The 18,704-nt window shown below is 50.1% G+C and overlaps 2 protein-coding genes and 1 long non-coding RNA gene across 7 annotated transcripts; 2 read left to right on the top strand and 1 right to left on the bottom strand.

The window, feature by feature from the left end:
• The first annotated feature begins 577 nt into the window (after positions 1-577).
• On the top strand, positions 578-5,899 carry LOC121601852 (serine/arginine repetitive matrix protein 2-like). Of its 4 annotated transcripts, none has more exons than XM_041930655.1 (6): positions 578-915; positions 985-2,454; positions 2,530-4,720; positions 4,810-5,226; positions 5,300-5,390; positions 5,477-5,899. In XM_041930655.1, exons 1-6 carry the CDS (start codon positions 896-898, stop codon positions 5,581-5,583), a joined length of 4,296 nt encoding a protein of 1,431 aa, XP_041786589.1. In that variant the 5' UTR covers positions 578-895; the 3' UTR covers positions 5,584-5,899. The 4 variants fall into 4 exon arrangements, with proteins under 4 accessions (XP_041786589.1, XP_041786588.1, XP_041786587.1 ...); XM_041930654.1 differs by having other exon boundaries at positions 985-1,447; positions 1,514-4,720; positions 5,477-5,898; XM_041930653.1 differs by having other exon boundaries at positions 985-1,453; positions 1,514-4,720; positions 5,477-5,898.
• Positions 5,900-9,613: 3,714 nt separating this feature from the next.
• LOC121601850 lies at positions 9,614-12,396 on the bottom strand. Its single transcript, XR_006006210.1, has 3 exons — positions 12,040-12,396; positions 11,880-11,970; positions 9,614-9,935 (listed from the first exon to the last, which is right to left on the bottom strand). It is a non-coding gene; the product is annotated as an uncharacterized LOC121601850 (long non-coding RNA).
• Positions 10,267-18,704, top strand: LOC121601849. 2 transcript variants are annotated; one of them, XM_041930649.1, is made up of 4 exons: positions 10,267-11,715; positions 12,739-13,027; positions 17,304-17,727; positions 17,820-18,704. In XM_041930649.1, exons 2-4 carry the CDS (start codon positions 12,793-12,795, stop codon positions 18,184-18,186), a joined length of 1,026 nt encoding a protein of 341 aa, XP_041786583.1. In that variant the 5' UTR covers positions 10,267-11,715; positions 12,739-12,792; the 3' UTR covers positions 18,187-18,704. The 2 variants fall into 2 exon arrangements, with proteins under 2 accessions (XP_041786583.1, XP_041786584.1); XM_041930650.1 differs by lacking the exon at positions 10,267-11,715 and adding an exon at positions 12,499-12,620.

Here is an 18,704-nt window from a genome sequence, read left to right as displayed (position 1 = left end):
GCTCCTTGTGCATCGTGTGCTAGCGAAAGCTCTAGTAGCTAGCATTCATCGTAAAGCATTGAACCGAGCATGAGACAAATAAATGCATCGAATTGCCAAATGAGTGTGAGTTCGGAATTGCTTACTTGCTGTTGTGAGCCCATGTCATTTGAGAAAGGTCGACGTAAGATTTACAACTTATTTTGCAAACAAATCAAATGATTTTTTATGTTATGTATAGAAATGTATGCTTTGGTAAATAATGCTACTTTATGCAAAGAAACAAAAACGGCCAATATTAAATTTGAAATATTTTCGCCCGTCCGCCATGATGACGTTTGAAATATTTCAACGTTTTCTGCTAACAAGTGATTCGTAATTGCTTATTTCAGATCGGATAGCACAATAACTATTTTTATTTAATGGTGAGGAACAATTTAACAAATAAAGCACATAAATATTTCTCCCCTCAACGGTATTCTTCATAAAAATTGTAATCCCAAAGTGTTCGCCCGATGTTCGTGCATCAGCCACCCTGTGCATCGGCCGTTTGACACATTTCCACCCGACCTGTCAGTTTGCATTTTCATAACGACAATTTGTAACGAACGCAAGACAAGGCAAAGCCAACGCCAACATTCAGCCAAGTTTGTGTTTTTTCGTGTTATGTGAGCAAACATTCGGACGCACCGTGATGGAATCTAGTTTTCATGGCTATAGCTGAACGATTAGGTGCTTGCGGTTGTAAGTGTACGCGGGGACATTGTGCATACAGACACGATAAACCAGATATATTTGTGTGCCACGGGACAGACGCGTCCTCGTCGGTGAAATTGCGCTTGGGATTGGTGCGAGTGTTATAATAGTTGATACAAAACGCCAGCCAGTTGTGGCTGGATCAAAGCAGGGAGCAACCATGGCATATTTTATGCAAAAGTAAGTTGTTCGTGTCGATAGCACAGGAAGTCCGGTACCAGTTATCCCCATTTTTGTTTGCGTTTGTAGCGTTCCCGATCTCCGGCTGTCGGAAGTTGACGAATTGATACGCGAGACGGCGATGGACGACTCGAACGGGCAGAAGATTTTGGAATATCTCCGGCGCAAGCGCGGCGGTGCGAGAGCGCGGCTGTACGATGGGTCGGATAATTCGTTCCACTTCCGGTTGGATCATGTGCAGCCCGTTACAGTGCCGCAAGCAGGCAACAGCAACCGCAGGGAATTGTCAACCGCCCGCAGCCCAGAAGCAGCAGCTGCAGCTGCAACTGCTGCAGCTCCTGCTGCTGCTCCTGCTTCTCCTCCGGCAAGCAGCAGCGGTGCACTGATTCAACCGTTGGCAGATCTGTCGGTCGAGAACCGCGTGTCTTCGTTTATCACACCCGCTCGGCTATCGGTGGCCCTGTCGCCGGTGCGTACCGGTGCAGGAAACGCACGAACAACGATTGTAACTAGTCCCACACGCAAGAGCACGGTACACGTAAGCCCGTATGTTTCGCTAAAACCCGCCACAAACCTTCAAAAGCAACTCTTGTTACAGCAATACAAGCGAAGCAATGATATGAAATTTGAAGCCTTGCGGCATGCGAGCCATCTGGCGTCGAGCACCCCGATCGCGGGCGAACAGGCCAATCGAAAGGGGCAAAATTTGCTCAACTTCCGGGAAACGATTTCCCCTATCCTAGACGAACAGGTACCGGGGACGCCAACTCACCGTCCGGCGCGAAACAGTTACCGGGGAGAGCAAGGGGCCCAGGTAGCACCGGCTACCATACAGACGCCGATCCCTGCCACTCAAGACGTGCCGGACGGGACGGGGCAACAAAATGGTCGTGAAAACACACCACCCCGGGAACAGAATGCGTTGGTCGTTATACCGGAAACTCCGAGCCCGGTGCGTCGATCACCCCGCCAACCATGCACACCGCTCAGTGGCCTTTCGTTGGCGTATCGCGAACATATCAGTGCGGTGCCACTGGCTAAACTGTTGAATGCTTCGCTTGATGATCGGGACAGTGCTTCTACGCCATCCCGCCGTAGCATTCTCAAAAACGGGCTCGGAAACCATGTCTCTTCGCCTAGGAATCGTGTGAGCTTTAGCGAAAAGTTAACCGTAGTGCGTGAAATTTCGCCCCGGGTCTCACCTGAAGATTCGCAGATAACATCGGACGAGAGTGACGAAGAGCAGGCGAATCAACGTGTTTACAGGTCGCGAACATCGGATCGGGGTGTGACACTTCAACGATCCCGACTCACGTTCGATTTCGAGCAAGAGCCGGCGCCCGTTTCTCCTACCAGGTCATCGAGGAGGCTAGAGTCGGCGCCCGTTTCTCCTACTAGATCTTCAAACAGACCCGAGCTGGCGCCCAACTCTCCTACCAGATCGTCTAATAGGTTTGAGTCGGCGCCTGTTTCTCCTACTAGGTCATCGAACAGACTAGAATCGAATACGCCCGTTTCTCCTACAAGGTCTTCTAACAGGTCGGAGCCAGCGCCCGTTTCTCCTACTAGGTCATCGAATAGGCTGGAAACTACTATACCCGTGTCTCCTACTAGGTCATCGAACAGACACGAGCAGATGCCCGTTTCTCCTACCAGATCATCGAACAGGCAACATGTGCAACAGGCTACCAGTCCAAGCAAAAGAAAACCATCGAATGGCCCTGAACCAACACAGAACCAACGCCAAAGGTCAGCTGGCACCGAAACCAGTGCACACAAAGATACCGAAAATGCTCAACACTCCCGACGATTGTTCGGACAGGGTCGTTCGAACGCATTTGATGATGATGGTGGAGAATGCAAGGAACCTGCATCTCCCTCCAGATCCACCGCGAATGTAGCACGTTCGCTCACACGGCCGCCATCGGCTGCTGATCATTCTGCACGGCCGGATCGACAGCTTCCTCGCTCACCGGCGAATGCGTGCAACAATCGTACCAACAGAAACACCATCAACATGATCATGGACGAGTGGGACGAGGGAGCAACATCGCCGATGGAGGTAGACCATGAGCAAGGTGGGGCTGGCGAAGGCGAAACAGCGCACAGAACGATCACGGATACGCTTGCCATCACAAACGTGGCCACGCCGCGCACGGTCGTGATGGATATTCTGGAACCACCGTCCGCCTTCTGCGATGACGACACAGCCAACGAGAGCGACAGTCGAATGCCTACTGACCAGGAGGAGCCAAACAACCGAGCACCGAGCAACAGCCAAGCGTCACCGGACTCGAGCGATTCGGACTCATCGCGTAAACGCAAGCAGGACAATTTGCGTGTGTTGATTACGGCTGTACCGTCGCCAAAGCAGTCGAAACTGTCACTGCCTCAACCGGTTGGTAATACAACACTGCAAGTGCCCCAACATTCCGAGCGCTTGCTCAGCGTAAACTCACCACACGATCATGTGCCGCTGGACATGATACAAGCGGTCGATATGATACACAGCAAAGTAAATTCCGAGCTGGTCGAACCGGAACCGGGGGGCGGTGCAGCGACGGAGCGACGTACCACTATCTGCAATCCGCCGAAGCGGCGCGCCACCAAATCGAAGGTGGACGCTGATACGGAAATTTACTTTCAAACGGTCGAAAACACTTGCTCCCAGGAAGGACCAAAGGCCAAGCAGCGGAAGGAACGGCGTAAGCTGTTTGTGCAGGATCCTGCCGATAGGATGCCGGAGGACGAAGAGCGTCAACCTATACCATCACCAGTACCGCTGCCCCTGACGCAGGAGCTCGTCGATTCCCAGGAACAACGGGTACAATCAAAGCGAAAGCAGCAGTCGGTTAAGGAACTGGCTGTTCTTGTAAAACGCTTATCGGACGTAACCATTACCAGGTGCACCCAGTCACCGGATCGGTCGGCCCCGAAGGTTACAGCGACTGTCCGCTCCTCCCCCGTTGCATCGGAAAGGGATGAAGAGTACGATAGTCCCGTCGAGCTCCCAGTGCGAGAGAAACAGAACGAAGAGCGGAGCGAGAAGAGCGATCAGACGAAGGAGGAGAAACAAGCGAGCGCTAAGGAACGGAAGGAGGAAAAGTGTAGTCCACCCCAGCAAGTGGAGCGAGCGGCGAGTCCGAAAAGAAAATTAAAACCGTCCGGACCGTCGAAGAGAAAGAAGAAGGAGAAGCCGCCCGCGGGAGCTAGTTCACCGGAGCCTGCCGCCACCGAGCCGGTGGCCGGTATGGCGCAGAAGTATTTGAAGGACGTGTCGAACGAAATACGGCAGCAGATTGAAAGCGAAGGTCCACGGCGAAGCCACCGAAGCCGACGGTTGGCGGATGAGGTGCTGCGCAATAATCCCGATATCGCCCGGACCGATGCACCGCAGTACGTAATGCCGAACATGAAGGATATGTTGAAATATTTTAAACAGTTCGAGCAGACCAGCAAGAAAGAAGGCAAGAAGGGGAAGGAAAAGGGCGGCGGTTCGAAAAAGGAAGCGAAAAGAAAGCACGAACCATCGAACGAAAAGGACGGCGGATTTGCAACGAAATCGTCGGAGAAAACGGACAAAAAAGCACGCGGACGGGCACGGAAAGTGGTCAATCAGAAGGAGGAAAGGTTTGATTCGGACGGATTTCGTATACCACCCGCACCGGTGGTGGCGTCGGGATCAAGGCAGGGACGGAAAACAGCGAGCCGCGAAGAGCCTTCGGAATCGTACTCTTTATCCGCGTCCAATCAACAAGAACAGGGCACATCTAGCGATTCGGGCCTTTCGTCAGCGGTGATGACGGTATGTGAAGCGGATGTTGGGTGTGGACAACGCTTTTCCGGTAGCGCTAAATTTCAAACCATTCTTCCTCTTTATCCCTTTTCAAACAGAACGACGATGCTACGAATACGGCTGAAGCGAATGAACGATCGGAAGTTGCGAATCCCTCAAAACAATCCTCATCTAAAGCCGATCGCACTCCGTCCTCTGCCGAACCACCGAATGCAACTGCTGCGTCGTCGTCCTCCTCATCCGCTTCCTTCTCCGGTGCGGATATGCTGGCGGAGAAGCGCAAAGTGATGGACTGGATGATGGTGCTGATGGAAAACCGGCAGAACCGTGCGGCTGGCTTGCCGAACGTCGAACTGCAGGGCTTCACCCATCTGTCCCTCGAGCATCTAGCGTTCCAGCGGTGCAAAGGCATCGAGTATTCGTTCTACGTCTACTCGAACAAGGACAATTTCGGCTTTTTGCGGGTTCTGCCCAACGTGACAAAGAAAACCACATTCACAAAGCATTGTTCGCTGGTAGGTTGAGCGGAAGGGTGATTCAAGATGTGAATCAGAGAATTGATGAAATTTTTCTATTGTGATTTTGCAGAAATTTCTCATACTCAGTGGCGCGCTTAAGTTCATCATTAATGGGTACGAGGTGAACGTTGTTGGAGGCGATTTCCTGATGATTCCACCGAGTAAGTATATCGCATGGCGGGCTAAGCTTAGCTTTGTTTCGTTATTTATACCTCTAACGTTATGAAACTTCTGCACCATCGAACAGGCACAACGTATAGCATGGTGAATGGATCGGAAACAACGCTCATGTTTATGATAAAGGCAACCCTGCCTGAAAGCCAAGCAGAAACCGATGGCCAAGGAAAGAGGTAGACCGAGTTGTGTGTTCGCTAGCGCTAAGACCTTTACACCATTCTTTAATCAATAAAAAGTGTTTAGAGGTATAGCGTAAACGATGTTCACGGTTAGATAGTTAGTGTTGTTGATAAATTTAAATAAATGTATAATGTGTGGTATTGATTCATCAGCTGTTGGTGGATGCTAAATGATAAATTAAATATTAAAATGAAATCTTTTGTAGAGAGAGAGAGGGTATGAGTAAAAACTTTTCTTCCCACTCTTCCAACTCATGATGTAAGCTATCACACGAGTTAGGCACAGTTAATTTCTTTCCTTTTTTCTATCTATGCAGTTGACAGTGACAAATATAACAACTGATTTAATTAATTATTAGCTGAGCAATGATATATTGCAACCAAAAATAATCGTATCACATGGTGCTTTCCGTCGTTAACAACATTTGGGGGGGAAAGCAAATATGTGTGCCCATAACCATCAAAACGCGACGCACGTGCTCTCTACCGGCGTTCTGTCTGTTAATGTAGGCCATCGCTTTGCTGTTCGAAGCAAACGGCACAAGCCACCTGCTACATACCACCGAAAAATGCCAGACATACACACACACACACACACACACACACACACACAAGAAACCAGAAAAAAGAGCCCTGGGAAATGCTTCCACCTTACATAATGTCTTCACGTCAGGTTAGACACGTGTGGTGTACTCGCTTCGGGCTACCATCACAGCCATCGCCAATGACCCAGTTTCTTGCTTCCCACCACCGAGCGCTTTTGTTGATTTCCGTTCGGTGGTGTTTTTTTTTCCTTCTTCTTCTTCTCTTGATAGCGTCACCCACGCGCGTGGTTCTCTCCATCCATCCGTTATGAAGCCATCGCTGGTGCGGTATGAATGATGATGTGTTAGCCAGTCGTATGGAACGACGGAATGTCACAGCGAGGGATTATCGGTAGTTATGGATTAGGAAGTTCCTATTTTTGGGTGTTGTGTGTACAACTTGTACTAACTTTTCACAAACACACACACACACATTGATTGTAAGACATTCTGGAGTTAATGAACACTACCCCCTAAAGGTGTGTTTTATTACTTCAATCTTAGCAGGACAAAAACCACAACAAAACACGTGACAAATCACCAATACAGCCACGTGCAGATTAATCGTGGCCTTCCTATTCTTTTCCGGATGCCCATTTTTCTTTTTTTTTTCTTCTGACCAATACTATCCCTTCCAACCCACTGTGACTATATGCGGTACTTAGGGAGCAGGTTCGTTAACGGGAGGGGACGCAAAAGAAGCAATCATTAGTGTCAGATAACTTCGTTTGCTTGGTAGCCGAGCATACTGTCATTGGATAACCCGGCGGCAGGCACTGTCGCGTGGCTGTAACGGTGCGAACTCGCCCCAAGGGTCAACAGCGCAGGCTAGTGCCGCAAACAATATGTCGAAATGTGAGCGATTGCTTGAGCCGTACAGACCTGGAACCTGTCGTTCCACGTGCTCTGGTGGCTTGCAGCGCGGAACAGAAGCGGACGAAGCTAAGAATAAAGAAGGTAGAATGGTTTTATGTTACAAGCAGAGGTTAACGGGCGGCGTAATTTGGGAGCAGGAATTCACGGCACGATAGTGTTGTTGTCTGGTGGAGCGGCTTTTTAATGTGTTACGCAAGCCGATGGTGCATTTTTCGTTCGCTCAGCATTAGACAGACCATGTGCAAACGAAACACCGTTTCTCGTTGAGGAGAGTGGGGGAACATGGGAACATTTTCTTTTTTTTTTAATATTTTGAAATGCTAAAAGATGCATAATCCATTTTTTAAACTGCCTGTTTCACGTTTTCATAAAACCCTAGCCTTCACCCTCCGGCGTACAACGTGATCGCGGCCCTCCCCCCAAAAGGACGGCGTAGAAGAAGTTGCGCTCATGATTTATGAATGATTTGTTTGCCTTTTCTGCTGTGCGAATTGGATCGAACGCGGCGCGTACGCACGACCACTAGCACAACACGTGACACAGGGCATGAAGCAATGGAAGGTAGGAAGGAAGGAATAGGATATAGAAAATATTGAGAAAAAAAAACAACGATAATGGTAGGTGATGCCAGTTGCTACAAGGCCAGACGCGAATCCAGCGTGTCCGCTGAGACCTGAGATGTGATAAAAATAAGTCTCGTAAGCACATGGGACACAGGATGCTACACAGAAAAATTTGATGAAGCCTTTGTTCTTGGAAAAAACAGAACATTAGATTTAGGTACCCCATTTCTACGTAATGTGTTCTAGGAAAGCAGTACTGATTGTTTTTGGTTGTGCGTGTGGCTGCGTATCGGACGAAAAGCGCAAGTTACGCAGAAAATGGCACGTGTATTGCCGCAGGACATTCGGCACCCATTCCTCAGAAGTACAGAAAGATGTGTAAGACATCTGTTGTGTGTTGTTTTATTATTCAGGCGAACGGAGGACGCCTGTTTGGCTCTTTGGTTTTGTTTTAGAAACAGGAATTGCATTAATTTTCCATAATTGGGTGGCATACGATTCTGGCTGCCGTACACTATTTGTGGAATTGAACCATAAACGGTAAATAGTACCAATTCCATAACTCACACACACACACACACACACACACACAATTTCTATGGCCACGTGGACTAAAGAGCATGCCCGTTTAGAACATTGATATGCGGTGCATTTTCAATTTGAAATATTCATTACTAGGTACCAACACCCGTACGCTCCATGTGCACTATCACATTTCAGCTTCATCGTTGCGGCCAGGAAGTCGATTAAATTCCGTTGGCTGCATGGCAATACAAGTGAGGCGAACATAAGCAAGAAAAGAAAAGCACACCACATAATTCACCAAAACCGCACGATGAGCCACGCTGTAAGGATATGCTGCCTTGTGTATGTGTGTGTGTGTGTGTGTGTGTGTGTGTGTGTGTGTGTGTGTGTGTGTGTGTGTGTGCATTGGTGGCCATTTAGTAGCAAAGCGGTGTCGTGAGCACGTGTTCTGGCAACCCTCCCGGCGTGACTCACGCTCGCGTGGTATAGTGGTGGGAAACACGCTGGTCGCATTTGCGCGTAAGCATATGCGTGAAGTGGATGTATGCATAGTGGATGAGATGCTCACAAAGTTTGCTCACCGTTCGGGTGGAGTGGCGGCCCCGTGTAACGTGAGAGAACGCTTCCACACGCTGGAAGTAGAAGAGGGTTGGCAAAGGAAACACCGACCCAGCGATGAGTGTGCAGTAGTGATGGGTAATCCGGAGCGGAGTCATGGATCAACTCCGACTCCGGTGCGCAAAATATGACTCCGGCTCCGGATCATAACTGGATTCGACTCCGGATCAGTCCGGATCACTCCGGATTACTCCGGATCACTCCGGATTACTCCGGATCACTCCGGATCACTCCGGATTACTCCGGATCACTCCGGATCACCCCAGATTACTCCGGATCACTCCGGATCACTCCGGATTACTCCGGATCACTCCGGATTACCCCAGATCACTCCGGATCGCTCCGGATCACTCCGGAACACTCGGGATCACTCCGGATCACTCCAGATCACTCCGGATCACTCCAGATCACTCCGGATCACTCCGGATCACTCCGGATCAGTTTTCGTAAATATTCGATGTACAACTTGAAAGTCAATGAACTCATCAAGAATTGTCTAAACGATAATGGAAAGTCATTCCGGATCCGGAGTGATCCGGAGTAATCCGGAGTGATCCGGAGTAATCCGGAGTGATCCGGAGTAATCCGGAGTGATCCGGAGTAATCCGGAGTGATCCGGAGTAATCCGGAGTAATCCGGACTGATCCGGACTCGGAGTCGATGAGTCCGAGGGTTTTCCCGTACGCACCCCCCCCCCCCCCCCCCCCCGCTAAACAGTCCGGAGTAACTCCGAGTCCGACTCCGAGGGGTGCCGGAGTCGGATCAATCCGACTCCGGAAAAAAAAATTATTTACCCATCACTAGTGTGCAGTGCACATGGATTTAGTTTTTTTTGTTTTTATTGCTACAATTCCATTGTTCTGCCTGCCGTGTCTCTTGCTGACGAAATGAGCGGAACGGGACTTTACTCACGCGCGTTTTTTTTATGGGGCTCTCTCGTCTTTTCATGGCGAAGAGTGCATCGTTGTCAAACAATCGATTTATTTGACTTTTTTTTAATTTGGTTTTTATTTTCATTTAATTTCAAAATTCAAAAATCCAAATAAATAACATGGAAAGGTTTTATGATAGGCAAACGTGTTACCTACCTTTGAAATGCACGATGACGGGCACGTGTTTGACACCCTTGCCAAGGCGAAAGGGATGTTGCCATCGGATGTAGTGCATCGAAGGCAGGAAGGGTGCTGAAATACAGTAAGTAACGATTTTTGGTGAGCTGTCGTGCATAATTTTAATTACTATTTAGTTTTCTTCGATGATAGTAAGTTCTGTGAAACAGATGTCCATTAAAGTGAGCGAAAGAAAGAAAAAAAAACAAAACTTTGATTTAAACATACCATCCACGCGTTAGCGGTACTCGTCACGCACTGTGAACACTGTGGATAGTTTGTGGAGAGAAACGGTGTAAGCTCTCGAGAGTACACCGCCGCATGGGATCGCTCTTTCTTTCTCTCTCTCTCTCTCTCGAGAGAGAGAGCGAAACCCATAAACCCAGCATTAGATGCGAGGAATGCGTTGCCTTTGTGTTCAGAACATGCAGAGAAGCGCTACACTGCTGTTGTGTACGGTGACTGGCTGTCCATTTGTCAGATCCGCCTGTCTTGCCCATCCATCCGGTTAGGCGTTGTGTGTTGTGTAGCTATCGTGACTCGCCAGGCATTTAAGTGTGGCGCTATACTGACCGTCAATTGCGTGCGTGATATTGGAGCAAGCAAGTGACAGCAATTGGCAGGCCTGCTAAAGCAAACACACCCCGCGAACGGTCGGTGGAAGTAATTTCACCCTTTTTGGTTTCGCCGAATTCGCCCATCAAGCCGCCGCCGAGTCGAACAAAGGGAACAACGACGGGGATGGGTTCAGGTGAATGAAAAAAAAACCAACCACCACCACCACTACCATCACCACAACAACGAGGTGAAGAGTCTGTTGTCTGCGCGGAGTTAGGCGGTGCATTTGAAGTTTTGCCGTCGCAGCTTGCTGTGTGTGCTTTTTGGTGTAGTGTTGTGTGTGTGTGAGCGCATTTTTTTTTTGGAAGGGTGACTAATTCCAAGAGTGCAGTAATTTCATCTAGTGAATTGTGTGAAGTGGGGTTTTTTTCACCGTGGAAGAGAGCATAGTGTGCGAGTGTTTGTGTATCTCCTTCTGCCGCTCGAAGGAAGTGTGCAAAGTGTGGCGCAAGCAAGCAATAAATAATAACACAAAATAACCCGCACATACACACTGTTTCCCCTCCAGTTTTGGTACGGCCAGGCGGGAAGCATCCCCCAATTGTTGCGGTTGTGTCCCACCCCGCTGTCTGCGCATTTAATGCGACACCACCACCGAACACGTGAATAGAGTGCGAGCCGCAGTGTGCGAGCGTGGTTCAAAACGCGACAGGGAAAAGAAAAGAATAAATCGCACCACGTTCATCGAAATGGTGTAAAAAAAACGCTCCCCTCATAAAAAAAAACCAGGAAAGAGCATTGTGTATCGTGTTCCTCTGTCCTCTCGCTCCCTCCTTCTGGTGGTTGCGCGTTTCGGTGCGGCCATTTGCGAAAAGTGTGCGTTTTTAGTTCCGAGAATTTTGTGCACCCCATCCATCGTTCGCATAAAGGGGCAACGTTGTGTTGTTGCAGTGGCCTGTGTGTGTGTGTGCGTGCCTGTGGAGTGTTTACGGGTTTTACGGGAGGGGTTGTGGTGTTTATTTTCTGCGCTTTGGCGACTTGAGACGGCAAGCAGCTCGAGCAGCAGTGCCCTTAGCATCGTTGGAAAAGCGTGTGACTACGACGACTTGCGTGCGGATTTGTGTGTGTGTGTGTGTGTGCGTTTGTGCGGCTATAATCTTCCATCTGGCGAAGGTTGTTAATCTCGCGCGACGCAGAGGTTGAGGTTGGATTTCCCCGAAAAGGTAGCAATTTTCGCTTCTTCGAAAAGGCGTATCCCCCAGACACCAAACTCGGCGGCAGTCACACAACTCGCAAGGTAAGTGTAACCAAAAGGAAGACGGAACGGAGTGTGGAGGGGGGATTGAGGTGTAACGGACCGCACAAAACGGAAGTAGATTCAGTAGACTTTCCGCACTTAAAAGTTAGAAATTGCACGCACTTAACCGCGACAGGTCATAGAAGCAAGCAGAAGATACATACATCGTTGGCAAAGCCCCGCACCGGATAAGTTATACTGTTCCGGTAGACTGGTCCGAATGGCGTTGCAGCCACCGTTATCATTACCTTCGCACTGACAAAAAAAAAACAAAAGGAAGAAAATTAACGGCGGTTTAAAATAACCTCCAAGTAACAAACAAACCCCTGGGGTACGGGTCGCCGGCAACAACCATCGTCCGAGGTCTTCAGGGGATGCCAGCGATTGATTGTGTCCCTGGGGCTTGGGTTTGCTAATGGATGTCCTTTTTTTTTCGTGCACTTTTACTTGCCCAAGAACCGGCACACAGTATCAGTAGCCTTTGTGGAATGATTCAATTCCTTTCCTTTTGCAATGGTACTGTAGATCTTCTCTCTCGTTCATTGTCCCATTATCTGGCACCCCTAACTTCAGCACTGCTGCCTGATGTCGATGCCTACTTAGGTGTTCTTCATCTCGTCAGCTGTCACAGTGGCACTATTTTGACACATGCGCCTGTTTAGTGCGCGGGTCCACCAAAAAACTCCCCGCTCGAGAAACGCTGATAAAGCAGTCGGCGGTGTTTTGCTTCCGATTTATTGCTCTATTTTTATGTGCCACTTTTCATGTCAAAAGGCTACCAAAAGAAAGCTATCAGGGGTTTTGTTTTCCTTTGTCTTGTGTTTTGTTTGTTTTTGAAAACATATTTTAAACAACATCGCTGAAACAAAAACAAATTGTGTTTAACACGCGTAACTGTTGATTAAGTAAGTCTAACGAGGCAGGCCTTTGGTTTTGGTGGAGTAGTAGGGAGGTGCTGTTGCTTCGAACGTTGCATAATTTTTCACTTTTTTCCTAACTGTCTTTTCGTTCTTTACATTGCAGAGCATCCCTCGTCCCGGTTGCGGCACATTAGGTTGCCCTAGCCCTGTCCCGACAATGCCACTGTCCGTGACGACGACGACAGCACCGTCCGCCGGTGAGGAGACGTGTAGTAGAGTCGACCGGTTGCTAGCGGAACCACCGTCGCCAGCAGATTCGCGGCCGGAATCGCCGGCCCCGCCACTGTCACCCGGGCCGAACTCGGGCCAACCACCGCCGCTGCAAACCCAGGCCGTCCCAGGTGTCGGTGGCATACTTTCGACCGTGTCTAACTTCTCCGTGATAAACTATGGTAAGGGTTGCTGCTTGCGCAAGCTGTTTGCGCTTCTAATTGCGATAAGTAACATGGTGCCGTCTCCACGTGACTCCGATCCTAACCAGCAGCGATCGAACGCCCGCGAGCACGTGGGGGCTACGCCTGAGTGTCCAAAGATCCGTCGAGATAATAGTGCAAATGACACAGACGCTCTAATATGGAGTGAGCCCCGGTAGTGGTTGCTATAGAGAGCGGGCCCGATCCTCTTCCACTTCGCAGTTGCGGTAGGTCGTGCTGTGCGAGGCTTGCTTTGGCAAGGCGAGTGATGAGTCGTCAAACGGCTAACGAAATTGAGTGGGGCGCTCTTGATCTCGAGAGCTCTGGTCTTGATATCTCGCAACGGGCATTCTCTTGCTGTGCCCGGCTACAGAACAGCTCGGGCGGGGAGATGATCTAACGCGCTTAAAGTGAATATATCGTTGCCCCGAGAGTCAGTAGCCATAAAGGGCTGACTTGGCTGGCTGGCTACTATATACATGCCCTCCTTTTCTCAACAACACTAGACCGTGATCGCTATTCCGTGGGCCACTTGGAAGGAAGGAAGGGCAAATACGAGAAGGCGAAAGGCGGATTGTGATCTGTGTTTAGCCTAGTGACGGCTAAACGCTGTGCAGCTGATGATTGTGTTGACCGCGCGCACCGCGTCGTTTCAATGGCGCACCCGTCACGTGTTATTGGCAAGTGTGGTGTATGGTGGTGTGTTTGGGGCGCGCACGCCAACCATGCGGCGCGAGCTGTGCGGCGAACTGCCGGGTAATCAACGTGCCGCTCGCGTCACACTGAGTGCGTTTCCTGCCGCTTGCGCGCACATCGGGGGCGGGCGACCCGAGACGAAACTGAACGACGGGAACGGGGCAAACAAATAGCGGCAGGAAAGTAAACGCTCGCGCAAACACAAACACTTTGGTTCGAAGGTTTTCATTGGAACCATTGGGACCTTCCTGAGGGAGGGAGAATTCATCCGCTACAGCAGCTCCGTTGGGGGGAGAGAATATGAAAGTAAAAGTTCTCTGTGCCGGGTCGATTGTCGGCGTCGGAAATGGTCTGGATGTCTGGTGCCTTTGGGAGAGGAGTTCGAGGAAACGCCTTGCATTGGCCGGCTTATGTAAACATAATTCAATTGGTTTCGATTGCTTCTTTTCCAGTTTTCCTGATACTCGCGTTTGGCTATTTAATCCCAAATACCTCCACCAATAGTCCTCGAACGTGAACTCGCGGAGGGATTATGTCTATCAAATGACTGGCCAAGCCAAAAAGACTTTTTTTTTTGTTTTTTTTGGACACTTTCTAAATCTGTTGGTTGCTTACTCCATCCAGCTTAGGACGTCGTACTGTCTCTGTGTGCCCCAAACTCTCGCTGGGTACAGCGCCACCGGTCAAGATCCGATCACTTGCCCGCACACGTGAGGGCACATACAACCGTGGTTGTGTGGTTTTTAAACTGCACAAACGATTGTGTGATACTGCTGGGGGAGAGTAGATTTCCGGCGCCCTCCCGTCCTGGCGTTAATGCGCGTACCACATCTTGCAAGAGGTCACTTCCATTGGGAGAGGGAGACTCTGACGCCTTTTTTTTCTTCTTCTGTGAGCCAGTCCTGGAATGACGTCAATGCAACGTCATTCGCACGTGTAAAAGTTGTGAAAGGTGCACAGTTGGAGATATGTTTATGAGTTATGCAGAAGAGTGTGAAGAGTTGTCATAGAGGAGTAGAAGGGGAAGGTGACAACAATGTGTGTTAGGTTGAGCTTCATGGGGTCCCTAGAGATAGAACTGGATACGTGAAAAGATCCTAAGACTATAGATCAAGTTCCAACTCCTACTTCTTGAGATCGCCGACTACTGGATGGCTGAGATTTGGTGTTTTGAGGTCTTATGCTTCTGCTTCTACTTCTTTGGATTCATCTAATCAAGAGGAACACGAATCACGCCAGGCTTTGTAGGTATAAGTATACGTCTACCACAAGGCTACAACTAGATGGCAGACATTGGCTTTCGCCGAATCTCACATCCCTGCTAAACAACTAAAACAAACACATTGACTCACCTGGACGAGATTCACTCGCCAAAACACCTCGACCGCCTCTATCTTCTTCTGCTTTCCCTTTTCCCACTACTTCCCCTTGATAACCGCGTTCCCTTGAACGCCGAGTGGGGGAGCATTTGTCTTGGTCAGCTGGCCAGATGTGATGTGCGGCTCAGAGAAAAGTACCGCAGCATGGCACCGAACAAAGCGGACACGTGACCTGAAGCTAGCTCAAGCTAAGGCCGCGTGAATAAAGCGAACTAGAGAGAGAGAGAGAGAGAGAACGCATGAATGTTGCGAGATGCTGACACGAACCCCGAGATTCATGGGATGCGAGGTGGACAGAAGTAAACTAACCTTCAAAATAAATAATGTATCAGTATCTGTTTTAGCACAGCGAAGAGTGGAAACATGTGCTCGCGATAAAACAAAGAAACGGACAGATCTTTCCGATTGCGTTACTACATCAAACCTCTTCCCCGATTGTTAGAACCCGCGCGGGTAAAGCATTCAAAGGCAGGAGGAGGAAGATGATGCATGCGTTAACACTTGGACTTAGGGACGCGTATTAGCGTTTGCATTTCCGGGCTACCGAGCGCGTTGTTTAACCGTACCCGGCCACGGGGCGTACTCATGCGAAAGTGTTAGCGTGCACCTCACGCGTGCTTCGCGCCCGGAAGCACGTGGTTGCAGCGCGTCCTGGGTGTGCCCGCACATGTGTGTATGTATGTGTGTTTGTGTCCGCCCGCGAGTTCTCTCTCTACAGCCCCAACCAGCCGGGCAGTGGAGGTGCTTTATTACGGTCCAGACATAAATGCACCCCCCTCTGGGTAAGTGTGTGACTTCCTGCTCTCGTACATTCGAGTGTCACGTACAGTTCGCTTGTGGCGGGCTGGGGCCCTCTCTCTCTCACTCTGTCTCGGTTCTCTCCGACGACATCGGTTGCATCCACGTGGCCCCAGCGCTGGTTCGTCCGAAGCGCGAGTGTGAAAACGTGTTGCAACGCGACCTACAGCACGTTGTGCGCCGGATGGTCGGTTCTCGTTCGTACGCCGCCGCGGCTGTTGTGCCCTTTGGCTTGCGACGTGCGGGCCATGCCATGTGGGTCGTGCCGTCAGTTGTGCGTTGCCAGCTAAAAGGTGTACGGCTTACGGGGCAGGTTGGGGGTTGGTTGGATGAAAGCACTTTCCTTCCGCGCGGTGCTGATTAAGCGGGATGAGATACCGTTCCGTGGTGGAATTTTCAACCATTAGCGCAGGAGTTACTGTCGGGTTGAACGGCCGATCGAGATCAATCGAGTCGGGAATTTTAGGAGTGTAGGACAATGAAGCTTTCAAGTGATGATTTGAGCGCGTTCGCGTTTAAATAATTCCCTTCAAAATGCTTCATTTGTTCCACCAAAGCTTTAAACCCGTTTCAGGGGCGAGACGATGGTCTAGGGTACTTCACATTGTGCACATGCTGATGGCAACAGAGCGCCGCCAGTTCGACTAAAAATCCCGTATGCCATACCTCTTTCCGTCGGGCGGAATCCGTTGGTGTAAAACCTCTGCTACAGCACACACTCCAGTGGCCCAGAACGTGATCTTCGCGTCAGTAGCGCGAGGGTGTGAAGTGTCTCCCCGCTTGGCAAGCCCTGGCCGCTGCCTCCTCTGTCAACGGTGTGGTATTTATTACGACCGGACGCGACCGGTCGACGATATGCTTCAGCACGCGGCCAAGTCCCGAGACGTGTGTGTGCGCGCGCGCGCGCAAGAGGTGTGGTGGTATTTATTTAAATCGCGTACTGAACAACGTTTTTGTTGTTGTTGTTGTTGCTGCTTTATGGAACCACGGCGGTTGTTCCGAATGCTCAATGCAGAACAGTTTCTATACCGTTTGAAACTGAGCGAACGATTGTGTATGCATTTGTGTGTTTTTTTTTTTGTTTTTTTACGTTGTGAAGGGGGAGAGAGGGCTGTTAGCTCACGCCGTCAGACCAACGGCTCAAGTGTGCAGGATGGAGGGAAAACAAAAGGGGGAAAGACGTTTACCACTGAGGCGTTACGACAACGTGCAAATCGTGTCAGGTTATATGGAGTGTTTGCTTGCTACATTGTTAACAGCCCCAAACCCAAACATGTCCAGTTGCCATGGACTGGTTATTGAACGTAATATTGTGTTTGTTGCGATGTTTTGCGTTAATCTGATCTAATTTTAAAGAAATATTATGTCCTCTTTCTTTACAGTTGGTAAAATTCAAAAGCAATCATCCTACAAATCATCCACCGGCCGGTGCCGAACGCCCTACGATAGGTGTAGCAGCCTCCGGACCGGTTCGGCAGTGGTTTGTCGCATCACGGAACCGCCGATGGACGATACGACCAACTCGTCCACCTTTTCCTCGCTGGAGTACGGATGCAGTAGCGGCGGTGGCGGTGGCAGCAGCAGCAGCAGCACGACCAGCAGCAACCACAGCACAGGGATCGGCTGTGACACCAGCCCCGAATGCAGCGACCAGCTGGACAGCATCGACACGACGGAGGACGGCAGCACGTCCGGGCCACGGTTGCGCAGCCGCCGGTCGATGAGCGTTTCGTCGAGCGGATGTTCCAGCTCGATGGACGATCGAAACTTTGACTTTTCACCCCTGGGAAGCATCATCAGCTGTCGGTAAGGGTGTGGGGCTGGGAAGAAGGGTGCGATGAGACGCGAAAGTGGCAGAGAAGTAATTTTCCCCCATTTTTCCACTTTACCCGTTTTAGGTGCAACTCGTACAGCATGTCCGACTTCGACGATGATGGTTTCCGCGAGGATAGTAGCGTATCGTCGGCGCACGGGGGCGGTGCCCTTTCCGGCTCCCGGTCGTACCAGTCGCATCATCCGCTGCATCACCACCACCAGAACGTACCGCACCATCCGCGCAATCACAAGGGTCTGTTTGATATCGCGCTGAAAACGGTCAAGCTGATCCGGCGCAACCAGGAGCTGCAGGTGCGGCTGGCCCAGCTGCAGGAGGAAACGAGCGCGTTCATCGACTCGGTTATGGCTAACCCGGAGAACGAATCGCTGCGGTCCCATTTCTACAGCAGTAAACGCGTCCCGACACTACCGCTGACGGTGCAGAAGTGAACCGGATACCGGGGTAAGGTCCGGTGCGCTTTGCGATGGGGGCTCGTCGTTCGCTACGAACCACAAAAACGCCACAAATAGGACGGAAATGGCGCCAGTCGTCCCAGTCGATTATGCACAGTGTGGAAGCGGTACCGGCGGTCGGTTGATTCGAGTCGAGCTGCTAGCTTAAGTTACGTTAACGTTAAGAAGTTCTCATCCCACATCATCTTCATTGTGGAAATCTTTTCCTGAGTGCCACAGGGAGGAAAAGATCGATAATTTGTTTTTTAATTTATTGCCAAACTGGCTGGGCACTAAACGTGAGACCATCGTTTCGCTTTTCATTTCATCCATAATTAGTTGTCGTACATATGTGTAGGACCATAGGCTGCGTTACTCGTACGCAGGTGAAACGTTTGCAAATCTAAACATTAGACTGTGTGTACTCTGACCCGTAATACTGACACAAATGGAAGCGGAAAGACGAAGGACAGTGGGTCAATCAATATAACAGTGCTAAGCCACTATTTCAATAA

This window comes from Anopheles merus, unplaced genomic scaffold (genome assembly GCF_017562075.2).
Source record: "Anopheles merus strain MAF unplaced genomic scaffold, AmerM5.1 LNR4000205, whole genome shotgun sequence".
NCBI lineage: Eukaryota > Metazoa > Arthropoda > Insecta > Diptera > Culicidae > Anopheles > Anopheles merus.
The sequence above is the reverse complement of the archived record's forward strand: the minus strand, read 5'-3'. Positions and strand labels throughout refer to the sequence as shown.

Bases quoted from the DNA above. Each gene is read 5' to 3' on its own strand.
- LOC121601852 (XM_041930652.1), top strand. From the start codon at position 896: ATGGCATATTTTATGCAAAA. The intron at 916-984 runs GTAAGTTGTTCG...TTGCGTTTGTAG, and splicing joins ATGGCATATTTTATGCAAAA to CGTTCCCGATCTCCGGCTGT. The intron at 5,391-5,476 runs GTAAGTATATCG...ACCATCGAACAG, and splicing joins TTTCCTGATGATTCCACCGA to GCACAACGTATAGCATGGTG.
- LOC121601849 (XM_041930649.1), top strand. From the start codon at position 12,793: ATGCCACTGTCCGTGACGACGACGACAGCACCGTCCGCCGGTGAGGAG. The intron at 13,028-17,303 runs GTAAGGGTTGCT...CTTTCTTTACAG, and splicing joins CTTCTCCGTGATAAACTATG to TTGGTAAAATTCAAAAGCAA. The intron at 17,728-17,819 runs GTAAGGGTGTGG...TACCCGTTTTAG, and splicing joins GGAAGCATCATCAGCTGTCG to GTGCAACTCGTACAGCATGT.